The following is an 18,570-nucleotide window of genomic DNA, read 5'->3' as shown; positions in this document are numbered from 1 at the left end:
TGGCAAACCAATAGAACTGATTATAACCCAGATTAAGAGAAAGTGGATAAACAAGATAAATGGATACTAACCTATCCATCACAGGGATTATTGATTGTATCAGATGCTTCTGTTATATGACACTTCAAATATTCTATCTTACTTTCCACAGATAGGTGGAAGACAAAAGGATGGAAAAGATATTCTGTGCCAACAGTGGGCAGGAAAGCAGATGTGACTGTATTAATGCCAAAGAAGATTTCAAGACAAGGAGTTATACCAGAGATAAAAAGGTACCTTTCAGCATGATAAAATGTGGATTCATCAAGAATCCTATATAATAAAAGATTAATATGCAAATTGTCCCCACAGGTGGGAGTTCAACCAACTGGGAGTTAGACATGCACTGACCACCAGGGGGAGGTGCAGAACATGGCAGACATTGGCGATGTGGTGCTGGCAGTGGGCAGCAGTGGAGGTGCTGCCGAACCTGAACCTGATGGGCCCCAATGAGAGTGGGACAGGTTGGATGGTGGAGCAGGTGAGTGGGCGGCATCAGGCCAAGGCAGGTGCTAAGGGAGGCCCCAGCCAGCAGCCAGTAGCCTATAGGAACTCTACCTGTGCACGAATTTTGTGCACTCGGCCTCTAGTATATAATAATCCTAAATAGTCATGCATCTAATAACAGAAATTCAATCACATAAAGCAAAATTGATAGAACTAAGAACAAAATAGGCAAACCCATGAATATAGGTTTATATCCTATACTAGTGGCCTGGTGCATGAAATTCATGCATGGAGGAGGGGGCGTTCCTCAGCCTGGCCTGCACCCTCTCCAATCTGGGACCCTTTGAAGGATGTCCTACTGCTGGTTTACAGGGATTGGACCTAAACCAGCAGTCGGACTGCTGGCTCCTAACCACTCTGCCTGCCAGCCTGCTTGCCCCCAACTGCCCCCTGCCACCAGCCTGCTTGCCCCCAAATGCCCCCCCCGCCAGCCTAATCACCCCCAACTGCCCCCGTGCCAGTGTGCTAGCCCCCAACTGCCTCCCCTGCCAGCCTGCTCACCCCTACCTTCCCTCCCCACTGGCCTGCTTGCCCCCAACTGCCCCCCCGCTGGCCTGCTCACTCCAAACTTCCCCACTGCCCGCTGTCCTGATCACCTCCAACTGACCCCCACTGACAGCCTGCTTTCCCCCAACTGGCCCGCCTGCTGGTCTGCTTACCCCCAACGGCCCCGCCCTCCACCAGCCTGATCACCCACAACTGCCCTCCCCTCTTGGCCTCTAACCGCCTCTACCTCAGCCCCGCCACCATGGCTTTGTCCAGAAGAACGACCGGAGGTCTCCTGGAAGGTCTCCCAGTCTAATTAGCATATTACCCTTTTATTAGTATAGAGGCCTGGTGCACATGTGGGTGGTGGCTGGTTTGCCCTGAAGGATGTCCCGGATCAGGGTGGGGGTTCCCTTGGAGCATGGGGCAGCCTGGGCGAGGGGCCTGTGGTGGTTTGCAGGCCAGCCACGCCCCCATGGGGTGAGGGTCTCCACTGGGGGGGTGTGGCCAGCTTGGGTGAGGGGCTGAGGGCTGTTTTCAAGCTGGTCATACCCCCTTCAGGGTGGGGGTCCCCACTGGGGTGCCTGGCCAGCCTGGGTGAGGGGCTGAGGGCTGTTTGCAGACTGGCCTCGGTGACTCAAGCTCCCAGCCCCTCCTTTTTTTCTTTTTTTTTTTTTCAGCGCCTCCTTGAGTGGAGGGAAGCAGGTATCTGGGATTTATTTATCTTCTATAATTGAAACTTTGTAGCCTTGAGCAGAGGCCAGGCTGGCCAGGGCGGGCAGGAAGCTTGGCCTCCTCCATCGCCGGGGACAACCCAAGCCTCCTGCTCACTTTAGCTCCATGGCTGCTGCCATCTTGGTTGGGTTAATTTGCATACTCGCTCCTGATTGGCTGGTGGGCGTGGCTTGTGGGTGTAGCAGAGTGACACCAATTTGCATGTTTCTCTTTTACTAGTGTAGACTAGAGGCCCGGTGCACAAAAAATTTGTGCACTCAGTGGGGAGGGGGGTCCCTCAGCCCGGCCTGTGCCCTCTCGCAGTCTGGGACCCCTCAGGGGATGACCACCTGCTGGCTTAGGCCCACTCCCTGGGGGATTGGGCCTAAGATGGCAATCAGACATCCTTCTGGCAGCCTGGCAGCCCTCAGGGGATGTCCACTTGCCAGCGGGGAGCAGGCCTAAACTGCAGTCGGACATCCTTAGCGCTGCTGAGGAGGCAGGAGAGGCTCCCACCACCACCGCTGTACTGGCAGCCATCAGTCTGGCTTGTGGCTGAGCAGAGCTCCTCTCATGTGAGAGCGCCCTGACCACCAGAGGGCAGCTCCTATATTGAGTGTCTGCCCCCTGGTGGTCAGTGTGTGTCATAGTGACCAGTCATTCCCAGTGTTTCTGCTGTTAGGGTCAGTTTTCATATTACCCTTTTACTATATAGGATAGAGGCCTGGTGCATGGGTGGGGGCCAGCTGGTTTGCCCTGAAGGATGTCCCGGATCAGGGTGGGGGTCCCGCTTGGGTGCCTGGCCAGCCTGGATGAGGGGATGATGGATGTTTACAGCTGGTCACACCCCCTTCAGGGTGGGGGTCCCCACTGGGGTGCCTGGCCAGTCTGGGTGAGGGGTTGAGGGCCGTTTTCAGGCTGGCAGGTGACTGAAGCTCCCAACCTCTCCTTTTTTTCTTTTTCTTTTTTTATTCTGGGATTTATTTACCTTCTATGGCTGTCACTGGAACTGAGAGCCAGCTTTAGCTCTGAGGCTCGGCTCCAGCTCTGAGACCTCGGCTGCTGAAAGCCGGTATATGGGTTTGTTTGGCTTCTATAATTGAAACACTGTTGCAGCTCCAGCTCTGAGGCCCGGCTGGCTGAAAGCAGATTTCTGGGGTTTGTTTAGCTTCTATAATTGCAACATTGTTTCTTAGAGTGCAGCTCAGTGGCCAGCAGCGGCAGGCGGGGAATCTTGGCTTCCTCCATCACTGGAGCAAGCAAGCCTCCTGTTTGCTTCAGCTGCCTGGCTGCTGGCCGCCATCTTGCCTGGCAGTTAATTTGCATATCGCCCTGATTAGCCAATGGGAGGTGTGTTGGAGGTACGGCTAATTACCATGTTTGTCTATTATTAGATAGGATAATAAAGAGCTAATATGCTCATTAGACTGAACAGTAGAACCACCCAGAGGACCTTCCAAATGACCATCCAGACGACCCTCCGGATGAAGCCAGGGCTGCGAGGGTTGGCTGGGGCTACATGGGCCGGCCGAGGCAGCCAGGGCTGCAAGGGCCAAGCCCCTTGCATGAATTTCATGGATTGGGTCTCTAGTTTTAACTTAACTTCCTCAATAATTACCAGAACAAGTGGAGAAAAAAAAAGATACAGAATTTGAATACAACTATCAACATTCACAGTACCCTACGCCCAACAACTGCTGTACTCATGTACTTTTCAAATGCACAAGGAGCCACTGACCAGGATAGATCATACGCTGGGCCATAAAACAAGTCTCAAAAATTTAAAAAACTAAATATATATTCTCTGACTATGATGGAATTAAAGTCGATATCTAAAAGATATTTAGAAAAGTCCCAAATATTGAGAAATTAAGCAACATACTTCTATATAACATATGGCTCAAAAAATTACCTGGGAAATTTTAAAACATTTAAAAATAGTTAGTACTGAAACCACAACATATTAAAATACCAGGATTCAGCTAAAGTCATGCTAGAGGAAAATTTATAACTTTAAATGCTTAAATTAGTAAAGAAAACAAGATTTAAAATTAATGACATATCATTCTACCACATAAAGCAAGAAAATAAACAGAAAAATACAAAGTGAGTAGAAGGAAGGAAATAAGAGATAAGAGCAGAAATAATAGAGAAAATCATGAAAGAATGGTAGCTAATCACTGTCAGTTTTTCTATTTGTGGAATTTGTGCTTCCTGTTCATGCAAACATTAGCACTGTCAGATCACCTTTATCTTGAAGAGAATACACCAGAGTATATTTTCACTGAACTTGAAGATGTTACTACCACCTGGTTCTTTGAGGTCCTTATATCACTGGAACAACCAACAGTTCAATATTGGTAGGAGTAACAGTCACTGGTTACCTTGAGAGTAGGGGTTATTGTTAAGCAATAGAGTAAGCAAGGAATATAGCCAGAAACCTAGGGATTCCTTGAAGCATCTCTTGGTGCTTCCATGCCTATTGACAATGGTGAACACCCAACTACAGGAAACATGACCTGACAAGGTCAAAGCAGATCTCTCAGGTGAAGCCTGGGCTGCCCTCTGAGGGAAGAAATCTAGGTCAGCCAAAGTGTTGCCTGAAGATGAGGAGGATCAAGACTGGGTGCTGGAGGAGAAGGCTGATGAATATCAAATATGGCCTCAAGACCCAAAGTGTTTGGAGCTTGTTTCACTAACCATTTTGTATTAAGTCTTTGTGGAGTTTTGGCTGGCTACCATGGTGAAGGGACTTTGACATATATGTGACTTAGAAGTAAATGAGAACATGAGCATATTTGAGTGGTGAAAGGGGTCAACTGTTAATGGACATCACTCATGCTATTCTATATTCTCTCAGCACCATCTCTCTCTCCAGCCACACTTGCAGAGACCAGTTCCAATAAAGTGTTAATCTGTTTTGCATAGAGCCTTGCTTCAGGCCCATACTGCATTCCCCTGTCTCCTGCCCTGGGCTTCTCTGATGTGATGGCATGGCACTGCCACAGGAACTCCCTGGGCACTCAGGCATGTATAACCTGAGAGGGGGGAGATCATGTTTGTGGGGCCAGCTTTGAACAATGGGGACAGGAGTTCCTTCTGAAGGTCCTGTGATGTTATGGATCCCCCAGAGTGGTGGTCAATTTAATAAAAACACGTTGTTTTATTGACTTTTCATTCTTCTCTGTTATACTTGATCTGCCCTTTAGCCCTGCTCCATGGGATCACCTTCCAAACGAATTGCCTTCACTCAAGTCTTTGTCTCACCCTCTGCTTAGAGAAAACTCGGTCTAGGACAGGAGTGGGCAACCCTTGGAAAGTGTGCCAAACATGGCACGCCAGTAACTTTCGCTGGCACGCGAAACCCTCTCTTATAATCTTCCATTTACAGTTTTTTTCTTAATATCAATTTTTTTATTTCTCAGATAAATTCAGTGTAGGTGCATCTTAGATAAATAAATAAATTTACATAACAAGTTATCTTAATGACCATAGACATGGATTGACGAGAGAAGGGAAGAGCAATTTCTATGCCTCTGCCTTAACTCTCCCTGCCTTCCTAGATCTGACCAGTGTTTTGGTTTCATCCACATACGCTTGTGAATCTTTGTTCTCAGTGATGAATTTTGTTAAGTCTTGTAATAGGAGTAGCCTGATGGATGAAAGTAGTAGCTCATGCATATCTCTGAAGGTCACGAAATATAAACCTGATGTAAAATCTCTGTCATCAGTGATGCAGCAGCAAAAGTCCCACTGATAATATCAAATGGAGTCATAAAGTTTTCTGTCAGACTATCAGTGTACATGTATACATTAAAAAATAAATGTATTTTTCATCATCATATACTGTGTTTTTGTCGCTCGAATGAGTTTTATTATTTCTTCAAGGTTCTTCACATACGTACACCTTAAGAGATATCAAGTAGGCATAACATGTTCTCAAAAAATTAGGGTTGGCACGCAGAAGAATTTTGAGTCAGAGATTTTGCTGATTTTGGCATGCACTCACAAAAAGGTTGCCCACCCCTGGTCTAGGACATGGATCTTCCTAACAGAGAACGCATTTCCTCTGGCCACCCAGAGCTACATGCATCCTTCATTTTCTTTAGAAACCATTCAATGCAACTAGAAGTGAGTGTGCTTGGATGGGGCAACACCACTTGGGAGAATTCAGGCTGGCAGGTTTCCAGAAGACCTTCTATCTTGTTGACTTCATTGCTAACAGCCCCATTTTTGCCCCTAGTTCTTTTTCTTTTAGGACTTTGAAACAACACACCCAGTTTCTTTAAACAAACAAGGAAACCAAAAATCTAGCTAATCTTTCCTCATTAACCCTGCTGGTAAATTTCCAGGGTTTAGTAAATAACCCGTGTGTGGAAGTATTCCCCCTTACCCTTCAGTTGTTGTCATTTATTTTCTTTGCTATTTACAGAGTCGTGAAACCTTGTTTTCTTTGCTTTAAATGCAAAAGACTGTTTGCTTTGGCACAGCCCCAGAGTACAGCAATGGTTAAATTTGCTGCTGTGTGAAAGAGCCGGATTTGTTTAGAAGTTACGCAAAAGGCCGTGAGAGCAGGAGGCCTGGATGATAGGAAGTAACCCCAGGAAGCTCGGGGTATTTTATTTCCTGTCCTTTGTGCCAGCATGCTGGTTTTTCCTGGGCCAATAGTAATTTGAAGTAAGGTCAAGATTATTCTAGTTGGAATCTCATAGGATATCAGGCACATTGCTTTCTTACAAGCAGTTTCTTACCCTTACAAAATCAGAAGAAACATTGAGGAGAAAATGACATATGTAGCTCAGGGTTCTACGTGACAAATGACTCTTGACAAGCTTCTCAGGTCAATCTTGGGAGAGAGTCTCCCTAACAAAGAAAATGAATTGACTGCATACATTCACATCCATCATACTTGAAGACAGTGTAAAAAAAATAATAATACAATAAAAAATAAACCTCAAAGAAATACAGCAACTGCTCCCAACTGATTCCTAAAGAGAAAAGAAATTAGGAAGCTGAAAATCAGGAGGCTCAAGAGTGAATGTGAGGACTGATATAGAGACATTGTAAACAAAAGGTTACCTCTCAACATTCAATGATGAGTGACAGCTGTGCTTTTGAAATGCCAAAGGTTAAGGAATACTGGGTTCTCAAACTGGAAAGGTCAAAGGATCATGTACATTGACCTTGGGTTGATGGTTGGGGTTCAGAAAAGGTTGAAGGGTAGAATTTGCCCCAATTTGAGCTATCTTCACTATCAAGATTAAGAACTTTCCTGAGTATTATAAATAATATGTGAGAATATGTCTAAACATGGAAATAGATGAGTTTCCTCATCTATTTGAATCTTATGGGAATTAAGGAAAACAACTGGAAAGTCAAAGGCATTTACCATAGAATTGAAAATGGTGGTATTCACGTGAAGAGTTCTCATTGAACTTTACTTCCAGAAGCACTGTTATTCTGATGCTATCAGCATGGGTTCCTGCCTTCTAGATTTTTTTCTTTATGGAACATTTCTCTTTATCTACTTCCAGGATAGTACCTGGATGCTGCCACATCATTAGTCGATCCTAATGGTCCTGTTCCATATATTATCTTCACAATAGTTTATTTCACTTTTCTGCTTGAGGATATGTAATCACGTATTTCACTTTCACTCAGATTGGTGATCTATTGTTTCTCAGTATTAAATATTTCTTTTGATAATTTATAACATTTTTATTTACCTTATTCTAACTTATGAAAAAGGATCATCATTATGACTTTCATCTTAAGATATTTAAGTTGTAAGTTAATTTTCTAGAAAGTGCCCTTAGAAAAGACTGGTTTATCTGATGAAGACCAGAATTTAGAAGGCAAAAAAGAGTAAAACTTCTTAGGTTTAATTTTTATAAGATTATAGAGGATGAAAAGTGATGGCTGAGTTACCATTGGTGTCAGCAAGGATACCGTTAGGAAATATATGTTGCAATTTTAGAGGCCTGATACTATAACAGTCTTATTTCACCACATGATAACCCTCTGGCAATTAAAAGTTAAAGATAAAATCATTATTTTTAAAAGTAAGGTTGGTTCATTAAATTACACAGCTATTTGATGAAATAACAAACTTAGTTGAACTATTTCCCAATATATTAAAAAACTAGAGGCCCAGTTCACAAAATTCATGCGGGGGGGCGGGGGGGGGGGGGGAGAAGATTGTCCCTCAACCTGGCCTGTGCCCTCTCCAATTTGGAACCCCTCAGGGGATTTCTGACTGCCTGTTTAAACCCAATCTCACAGGGATCAGGCATAAACTGGGACTACTAGCTTCTAACTGTTCACCTGCCTACCTGCCTGATTGCCCCTAATCGCTTCTGCCTGCCAGCCTGATTGCCCCCTAACTGCCCCCCCTGCCAGCCTGATTGACACCTAACTGCCCTCCCCTGCCAGCCTGATGGCCCCCAACTGCCCTCCCCTGCTGGCTAGATTGCCCAAAACTACCCTCTCCTGCCGGCCAGATTGCCCACAACTGCCCTCCCCTGCCAGGACCTGCCTCCTCTGCACGAGGCGGCGGAGATGCCAGGACCGGCCTCCTCTGCACTACGCAGAGCCACAGGACCTCCAGGCCTCACCGTGTGGAGTGGCCACCGGGCCCCGCCTCCGCTGTGTGCGCAGCCATCTTGTGGTGGCCACCTTGTGACGATGTTGTGCAAGAGTGTGACACCACCTAGGCTTTTATTATATGGGATACCTGCCTGTTTAATTGAATTTTTCACTTTTTAGCTAGAAGTATAGACATCAAATACAGAGGCAAAGCCAGGAGAATCAACTGATGGGCACTTTTTTGACAATTATAAAGGTTTCATTCATTCCACTTTAGTTCACTAAAAGAATGTCAATATTTTCTGCGTCTCAATTTGTTTCCTTCTGCTTTAACTTACTTTCTTGGATTGCAGAGAATATTTCTTTAGTCTTTTATGTGTTCTTCTCATTTTTCTCTCCCTCTATTCTTTCATTTTATTGTTTTTTTCTCTGTTTTGCATTTTCAATGTTTAGAAAACAAAAAAGAAAAGCCACAAAGCTTACCATTTCCACCAAGGACAAATATAAGAACATCCCAGCAGTAACTGTCAGGATCCAATTTTGAACACAAGGATCAGTTGATACTGAGAGGCCAACGTACAGTCCTATGAAGGCAGTTAGAGCACTTATAAAATTCATCAGGATGGCAACTTTAATAGGAAGCCCAGAGCTTAGGAGCACAGCAAAGTCTCCTAAATTTTAAGGAAAAAAAAAAAGAAAATATAATTATCGATTCACGGATGATGGCTTTGGCAGAGTAATGTGCTATTAGATTGTTTCAAGTGTCAGCAACTGGGAACAATTTTATAAGTTAAGTTGAATGATCAGTTAAGAAACCATTTTCCTATATTTCTCTAGGATTCATAGCTAACACATTACACAATTAGGAAGTTACATTTCAAGAGTTTTATTCCTTTTACTGCTCCCGAAGATAGTGTAGTGGGAACTGTGACATACTCTTTAGCTTCTAATGTCCTGCTGTCCTGTGGCATTTTCAGCTTAGATAAATGCAAAATAAAGCAAAAGGAAGGAACTCTTGCCTTTCGTGACAGCATGGATGGACCTGGAGATTATAATGCTAAGCAAAATAAGCCAGAGAGAGAGAGAAACACCATATGATCTCACCTATATGTGGAATCTAATGAACAAAATAAACTGACAAACAAAATAGAAACAGAGGCATGGAAGTAAGGAACAGACTGACAGCTGTCAAAGGGGAAGTGGGTGGATCGGAGAAGATAAAAAAGGTGAAGACAATGGCCAAAGAACATATATATAAAAATTTAAAAAATAAAAATAAATAAATAAAGCTCTTGCTGGCCCAGGGTTTCTAAATCTTTTTGCTTGGAAACTTGCCAAGCAAAATCACAAGGTAGTAAACATGATGTGGGCTTTCATCATTTACTTATGTCAGAACTGCTTGGGGAAAAGAGAAAAACACTTAATATGAGATTTTAAAATCATTGCCAAAGTTGATCAGGAAAACAATTTTTTTTATTTGGAAAATGTTTAAAAGCCTTGATGATTTGAAAAACATCGCATTCTCTCTTTCCCTCCAAGAGAAGAACCGCCTATTAATCTGAGAGCCTCTATTTCTTCACATTCAGTTTTTAGGATTGAGACGAAGCTGAAACTCAGTAGACAGCCAAGGGACTGAGTTTCCCAGTTCCATTGTATAATTGGTCCAATGTATAGTTGGTCTTAAAACACCTTTGCTGGCCTGTCACCCATTGCCACTCTCCCCTGTGGTTTTATTATAGTAGGTTAAAGCAGGACCATAGAATAGGTCCACCCAGACCAGGCACATTTCAATGGATTCAGGAAGGGCATAAACTGCTTCAAGAAGCTTGGGTCTGTAGTGAGTTGACAATAGGTCTTCAAACAATAGCCACTAAGCAAAGAGAACAGGGTTGGCCCAAGAGGGCAATGTAGGTCTGAAAATGGGAGCAGAAAGAATGACAGCCAGAGTCCTTTTTCTAAGGTACATGTGTGCCTGGAGCCAGCCTCCCCCCTTTCTGGGTCTGTCTCATTAATGTATATTCTAGCTCATCTTGGTTCTTGGGAGGCAGCATTTGAATTTCAGGGCTATTAAGATTATCCAGAAAAAGAGTCTTATGCGCATCTGTTACCATACGCCTGTCATATCAATTTTACAGTTGGCTTTAGATGTCTTGTATAAATCCGGTTGATGAAACCATGGTTTGGCTTTCATTTAAATATTTTGTCTCATTGGCCTGTTTACTGACATCATGGGTAAAGTTCCCCAGTTGATGTTTTCCCACAGTTACTATGCAGATTTTAAAGTTCTTTAAAGGGAAGTTTCTCTGAATGACTTTCTCCCACATAGAATTCTCCAGAATCCAGAGTCACTTCTGGCCCTGGGAAACATAGAGTCCAATTAAATTTTATCCCAAGGTACAGGATTTTTTTCTAGTTCTTTTCTGCTTTTTAAATAAATTCTGAAAGAAAAATATTCATCTTTTCATCATATTTTGTAAAAGGAAGCGTAGGAAACCATAGCTAGATATCTGTTATGACATTCTCAACCAGCAGGAAGCAGTTAGACTTACCCATTTCATGTGGAATTTCATGACACAAGATAGCAATTGTCGTGGTTATTCCAGACTCTGATGAAGACGAGAAGGCTGCTCCTATCACGAGGCCATCTGCAAAATTATGCAGGCAGTCCCCCACCAGTATCATTATTGCTAACGAGCTCATGGGTTTGCCTAAAATATCCAATAAAGGTGTGAGAAGCATTAAAACAGCGTTATATATTTCATGGAATCCGTCCAACACAGCTAACTTTCCCATCCACTTGTGACATTCTTAAATTGCATCAGATTGGGTAACCCCATTTTGTCTCAGTTTTCGAAATCAGTCAGGACTGAAGATGAAAATGCGTTAACCATATACTGTCACTTTTTTAAATGGCTCTATTTTTTAATGAGATAAATTGTGCACTGGCACTCACTATTCTATCACCTTGTCCAGCTGTGCCAAAATTAAAATATTTTTATAACCTCCCAAAATACAAACAATGACCTTGCCATGTGTGTCCTTTGTAAAGCATTTTAAGATAACTTAAGAACCTCCTTGCAGAATGTCATTAAAATGAAGTCTTTTTCCAAAACTGTCCCCTCTGAGTTAGACTGTCCTTAGTGGCAACCTGCAGGAGTGCCCTTTCTGCCAGGGTGTGACCACTGTTTCCCTGTCTGGTGGTTGTTAATCACCCTGACAAAGTGTCTCATCCACTGACCATTGGTGACCTCGGCAGAACCACTTCCAACTCTGCTGATCCCACAGTTGGCTCTGGAACAGCTACTTAATGTTCTTATCTTTCTGAAATGTCAGTGTGAGGCCAGCTAGACATTGAACAAAATATGGAGACGCTATTTTCATGGGATTCTATTGCATAATATACACGATCTGATTGGTGAAGAGTCAATGAGCTAATTTAGATTATAATGGGTCTAGTTATGAAATAATTTGGATCATAACTGGGTTCAAGTTTTTAACACAGAGAATTTCTGTTTTCAAAAACCTAAGAATGTATGTCAGCATAACAATTAATGGAGTTGCAAAAGGTATTTCAGAGATAACATTCTGACAGTAAATGACCGAGGCATACCATTTGATGAGAAAAGTCATTAAAATCAAGTATCTTACTCTAAAACTTCATTAATTACTCACTTGTTCTCCATTGGGTGACAGGTGTGAGTAGTAGCTACTGTTGCTGTTAGAATTGAACACAGCATTCTAATAATTCTACACTCAATAAAAATAGGAAGAGGGTGCCTCCTGATTTCTGTTACATGGTCTAAGGCCACAGGGGGACTCTGCTACGATATGGTTTGCTCTTTTATTTGGGAGGATATAACCTGACTCATTTCATGTCCCACATCGGGAAATAAGTAACTTCAGTCAAGTGAACAGAAGATATAGCCCAGACTGTAAGCCAGGAGATAACTGTTTTTGAATGTGTTGCAAAGATTTCCCATGCATTTTGCTTCTAACAATCATGCTTTATTTAGAACTATCACTGTGAGACTGACTTATATCCTCCTTGTAGTTTACTAATTCATTTTATTTTTTATTAAAAATAAGAAGATTCCAGGCAACAGTCATAAAAACACAGACTACCAGTACATCTCAAATTATTGAATTCTGGGAGTTCTTGTTGGCTTTGCCTGGAAACTCTCAGAATCTAATAGTGCTTACCAGGTCCTGAGCTATTCCTGCTACTTTTCAGAAATAAAGCTCTTCTTTGTGAAACCATAATAAAATGAAATAATTTAAAATAATACATTGAACAACATTGCAGCATGCAAATAAGTTGTAATTCCCACATGTCTACATGTAGGTAGTATTGCTATTAATAGCATATGTTCAAAGTGAAAAATTTTTACCCAGTTTATATTCTACTAAGAAACAGTGTGGCTTGTTTTTGTTTTCTGTTATTTTATTATCTCTGATTATAGGTTTCTTAATAACAAATCATGGGCATGTAATAAGCCACAAAACAAGTTACATTTTTGCATGTAAGCCAGAGGAATATGTTGGCATATTGTTAAGATAATTGAAACATTATTCAGCAGAAGGTAAACCCAGCGTTCACTGGTGATTTAATGTACTCATTACAGAATTATCAATAATATTTACCTCTCCTTATGTACCTGGCAGTCATATTGAGTTACATGTTTCTGACTTACCAGAGATTTTCCATGGTGGAACATGGGCTGGACCTTGTATCATTTTGCTTTCTGTTTATTTAAATCAAACTGTGGGGAGGATTTTCACATCCTGTCTTTGGAAACACAAGCTGAACTCTACCAGTGAGGTAATATGAAATAAGTAATCAAATATTTGAAGCTAATTCAATATGTTCCTGGCAAAAGGGCAGTTGAGTAATTGAATTTGGTTTTTTTCTCTATTCATTCTGTATGCCAAGCTTGATATCTGAAGTGGATAGATATGAGGCCTATAAGATATTTGAATAGGAGCACTGTGACTCCCTGAGCTAGCATCTGCTCTTTGCTTCTAATTTGACTGAGCACATCCTTCTTGCCCCTTGCTTCCTTTCAAAAACAAAAACAAAGAAATGTCTATTGTCAGGGATTCTAAAATATCTCCTAGAAATGAAGATTTAAAAGGAAACAATTTCCCAACAATGTCCTGAAAGCAGAATTGGATACATTCTGTAATTATATATTTTGAAGCAATAAATAAATTACAGGAATATATCTAACACGTTTAGAATGGTGATCCATCCCAACCACGCTGCAAACTATAAATAAAGACCATTCTTATTTTAATTATCTCATGCATCAGTGTCTGAAGCATGGCACGTTCTTAAATGAATGAAAATGTAAGAAGCCACATAGGCACATGCATTAATAAATGATCACAGAGAAGTTGTTGGTACATTAGCATTTCCTCAGTGCCTCAATGCTGGAGCTCACTAGCTATGTAATCTTGGGCACTGACTTAGCTTCTCTAACAATTGGTTGCTTCACTTGTATAATTTGGATAATAATTATTCTTATTTTATTAAACTGTAGGAGGGTTAAATGAGATAACCCATGCCTAGTTTTTAGCACTGTGCTTGGCATATAGTAATTGTTCAATAAATGGCAACTATTTTTATTATTGGGAAACTAACTTATTATAGTAGAATGGGAACAACTAATCATAACTTAGCATTGATCATGCTTAACATTAAAACACTAAGAAGAGTGTGTCACAAAAAGGTAACATAACTGAGAAAACTGGGACAAAGATTCAGGAGCAACTGATAAAAACTAAAACAGACCAAAACATTCTAAGAATTAGTCACAAACATAAGCAAAAGGAAAAAAAACTTCTATCCAAAATTGGTAAATTATATTCAGAAAAGGATTGGTTAAAAATTACATCAACAAAATAAGTTGTAGAATAAGATGTGAATATTAAGGTATCACTGATTTGAACTTCACCAGCTTAAATGACAATATCACAAATGAGATAGGCATTTATGATCAATTTTCAGTAGACAGTGATAGGAGACAAAAAAACAATGATGCCTTCATACTTCACAGGAAGTGAAAGGCTTAATCATCATGTAACTATGATTTTAAAGGAACTCTAATAACCACATATGTACTTACACTAATTGAAGTTTTTAGAAGATCAGTTTTATGCAATTGGGGGAAACAGCATTTTTTAAAGAATGGAGTAAAGTTGATATTAATGTTTGGTATGTTTCACAGGCTGATGGGAATAAGCCTATTAAAAATTCTATTGCAAAAATTTTAATAATGAAATACATAACAAATTTTTGACATTTATTTCAAAGCAGACATAACCTTTATCTATGACATTTTCTACCTTTAATGTTTAGCTTTTATGAATTATTACTCACATTTTCTTTTTTGCATATATCAGTAGTTTGTGTATTGTGGGGTAGTATTGTTTTTTTCCCCTTTTTATTTATTTTTCCCCATTACCATTTATCTCCCCCATACCCTCTTCCAGCTCTGCCCACCCTGCCTCCCCCACAATCACCACACTCTTGTCTGTGTCCATAGGTCTTCCTCTTTTCTTCTCTGTGAGTACTCACATTTTCTGTTGGAGGCTGTCATACCGCCTATAGGAATTTCAGCTGCCTGGGATTCCTCTGGGCCTTTCTATTTTAAATGAAAAAATAAATGATAAAAGATAAGCAATGGTCATCTTTTTGGTTGAAAAAATGAAGCATCTGAAGAGTTATGTTGATTTTTAAAGGATAGTTGAACACTCTAGAGCAGTGGTTCTCAACCTGCTGGCCCTTTAAATACAGTTCCTCATGTTGTGACCCAACCATAAAATTATTTTCATTGCTACTTCATAACTGTAATGTTGCTACTGTTGTGAATCGTAATGTAAATATCTGATATGCAGGATGGTCTTAGGCGACCCCTGTGCAGGGTCATTCGACCGCCAAAGGGGTCGCGACCCACAGGTTGAGAACCACTGCTCTAGACCATATTAGAAGTTCTAAATTTCACAGACACATATAGAAAGTACGGCTGGGAATCTGAAGGCATTTGCATCATCTGCCTTTAGGTGCAAGTAGCCCTAAGGGAGATCAGAGCCCTCCATGGAGTGCCAGAAGCTACCAAGACCGTCTGTAACGCAGGCTCCTGAATGATGGAGCCTTTATGAAACCTAAAGTTGTAAAAAAAAAAAAAAGATTCTTAACTCTTGACCTAATTTAGCTCTTCTCCTGATTGTAGATCTAAAATTCATCTTTTGATCTTTAAGCAGATTGTGTATTGTGGGTGGAGAAGTAACCCATGCCAACACATACTTCATTTCCTTCATCGTGCCATAATATTCTGATTTTCTTGCTTTAACAGTCAGTAAGAGAATCTTGGCGATTAAGAAGGAATATTAACAGAATGAGAAAAGACAAATATATTCATTTTGTAAAGTTTTCTCATCCTTTGATATGCTGGGGAAGTGAGATTTTGAAATGGATGTCTATGAGTTAGGATTGTGTGATTTTATTTCAGAGATGGACACGTGGTTCAGTTCCTGGAAAGTCACTTTTCCTCCCTACACCTCAGATTTTTATTTTATTATATGAAAAGAATAATTTTTACCTTCTTTTAAATATGTTGTTTTGAAAGCACATTTATATAATTCCATCATCCAAAATTGTGGAGACTTTGAGGCAAATTTAATGTGAGACATAGCATCTTTTTTTTTAATGTAAAACAAGAAGTAAACTTAAAGTTCACATGTTAAATAACAGCAGGTATTCAAAAAATGTCATGATAGGAGGTTTCTTAGAAAAGGATGCACATTAAAGGAGGTAGAAAGATCTCTTGCCTGAAATTGGTGTGTCTAGAATGATCCCCCCAAAAAATGTATTTGTTTGTTTTTTTAGATTATACTAGAGGCCCGGTGCACAAAAATTTGTGCACTTGAGGGGTCCCTCAGCCCGGCCTGCGCCCTCTCGCAGTCTGGGACCCCTTGGGGAATGTCCATCTGTCAGCTTAGGCTTGCTCCCTGGGGGATTGGGCCTAAGCTGGCAGTCAGACATCCCTCTGGCAGCCCAGGAGCCATCAGACATTAGTCAGACATCCTTAGGGGCAGGAGAGGCTCCCACCACCACTGCTGCACTGGCCAGCCATGAGCCAGCTTCCATCTGAATGGCACTCCCCCTGTGGAAGTGCACTGACCACCAGGGGGCAGCTCCTGCATTGAGCGTCTGCCCCCTGCTGATCAGTGTACATCATAGCGACTGGTCATTCTGCTGTTAGGGTCAATTTGCATATTATCCTTTTATTATATAGTATTAAGGCCTGATTATAATCAAAAGTCACTATGGTTCCATTAAAAGTCAGGAGTTCAAATGTTTATTTCAGGATATTTTTCTCCAAAAAGCTATATAATATCATACTCTGTAAAGGAATTTAGAAAGCAAACATCCATAATTCCTCATTGATTGGAAAGGATTGTAAATTCCCTTCCTGCCTGAAGAATGAAAAATTGAACCAAATAGTTCTTAAAGTTCATATTATTTCTATTTGTTTAGCTTTGATCTTGCAGCAGCTTAAATAATAAAAGGAATGGTGAATATGTTATTAATGAACCAGCATATTCAAATACAGCCAAACTCTTTAAGTTGGCATCAGAGATTCTCTTATACACATCTTGGGGTTCTGGACCCTTCAATCAAACATAAGAAATGGAGTCTACATTTAGAGTGATTTTTAAAACTAATCTCAGCCTAAAGTTATCTTCTTTCCAACCACATGTGAAATAAACACAACAGGGCTTTTAAAATCAATTTTAAAGGAACTGTTTTGTTCCTATCTTTGAATTAGCTCTAGATCTGCAATCTGCTGCCTGACTTCTGTTTTGCTGGGTTACTGCCTCAGGAATAGCTTACTTGTCTCTACTCGGTTAGGAATCTATCCTTGGACTGTAAAGCCCTTCCCCAGGGCCACGGTTATAGGAGGCAAGTTTTCTGTCTCTTACATATTACTTTCATATTTTGCCTGTTTCTTTACTTGTACTTTGAGAATTAGAATGGGAATACTGTGTTGAAGCTGATTGGATGTTGTGTTTTGAGAATTCATATGGACAATTTTGTTATGGAAAATACAATGCAACAGAAGGCACTTAATGAGACGTCTCATTGGGCAGACATCCACATTGTGAAATGAACACCTAGATGCACACCTAGATGCATGAATTCCTCATTTAACACTTATTTACATCCACCTAGCCATGGCTAGGGGTGACTCAGAATGCAAAACTAAGTCAAGGTCAACTGGTTTATGAAAACTTGTAAACCAAATCATTAAGTTGCTGTATATTATATCACTCTAATCTATATTTGTTTCAAATTGGTGCAGATAGCAAAGATTTGAATCTATGGAACATGTTTTTTACACTTTAAAACAGCTTTCAGGCACTTGGCAAAGTTTTCCAAATTATTTATCGTGGTCAAGAATATAGGTGAGTCAAGAGTGGATTCTATATCTATCCTACTGATTTTCTATCTAATAATCAAGAAATAGAGGAGAGAAGGTAATCAAACTAGTATTACAATTCAGATCGGCAACCTACCAACGGGATAGTTGAAGCAGACTTGCCTCTGCCCGACTGGTCACTTACTTCAGAGTTGAGTGCCAGGTGATGGGAATGTCCCACGTGCCCATTAACCAATGGCACGCTCTGCTGGGTGAGGATGGTTTGAAATTAGTTCTGAGGGTGAAAGAATGCAGGTGCAGCCTTTGTCAATTCCATGGTTCTGTTTAACATTTTGCTTTTTGGCCAAAGTGGTGGGTGACACAAAAAGGGGAATGGGAAAATCTCACTGTGATAAATAGTTGCCAAAATGCCTCACCTTGGAGCTTGAAGAACAGGACTGCTTCATGCATATTCGGAACGCTTTAAGAATGCAATTTTAAAAGACTCAGACAGTGATGGCTTTTATAATGTCATTTTTATTTACTACAAAATTAAATTTTGATTTTTTTTTCTGATGGAGATACCAAAAGGATGGTAAGTGAAACTGTATCATACCCTAAGACAACTAAATAAAAACCTCCAGATTTTAGAAGCACGTGTAGCTTCTAAAACACGTGCGTTCTTTTTATTTTACACAATATCATGAATCTTAAAATTATGTTCTTAAAACTTATTTTAAGTTCCCTGAAAAATACAATGACAATCTGAATAAATGCTACATTTTCAGATTTTATTTCACTCATTTCCATTCTGGTT

The 18,570-nt window shown here is 40.8% G+C and overlaps 1 protein-coding gene across 8 annotated transcripts in view; it reads right to left on the bottom strand.

Moving 5' to 3' along the window:
- Window positions 1-18,570, bottom strand: part of SLC39A12 (solute carrier family 39 member 12) — a 71,200-nt gene that overhangs the window by 15,738 nt on the left and 36,892 nt on the right. For 2 of the 8 annotated variants that reach the window (XM_070408085.1, XM_070408115.1), the window contains 4 exons: window positions 17,911-18,021; window positions 14,909-14,975; window positions 10,881-11,039; window positions 8,815-9,002 (listed from right to left, as the gene is read on the bottom strand). In XM_070408085.1, the coding sequence (XP_070264186.1) occupies window positions 8,815-9,002; window positions 10,881-11,039; window positions 14,909-14,975; window positions 17,911-18,021 (525 nt within the window). The remainder of the gene's footprint in view (window positions 1-8,814; window positions 9,003-10,880; window positions 11,040-14,908; window positions 14,976-17,910; window positions 18,022-18,570) is intronic. The other 6 variants (XM_070408094.1, XM_070408133.1, XM_070408124.1 and 3 more) reach the window with 4 other exon arrangements.

This window comes from Myotis yumanensis, unplaced genomic scaffold, assembly GCF_028538775.1.
Source record: "Myotis yumanensis isolate MYYU_CA2020_CCGP unplaced genomic scaffold, mMyoYum1.0.hap1 SCAF_1, whole genome shotgun sequence".
Taxonomy (NCBI): domain Eukaryota; kingdom Metazoa; phylum Chordata; class Mammalia; order Chiroptera; family Vespertilionidae; genus Myotis; species Myotis yumanensis.
Note: the sequence above shows the minus strand (reverse complement) of the source record. Positions and strands in the feature narration are given on the sequence as shown.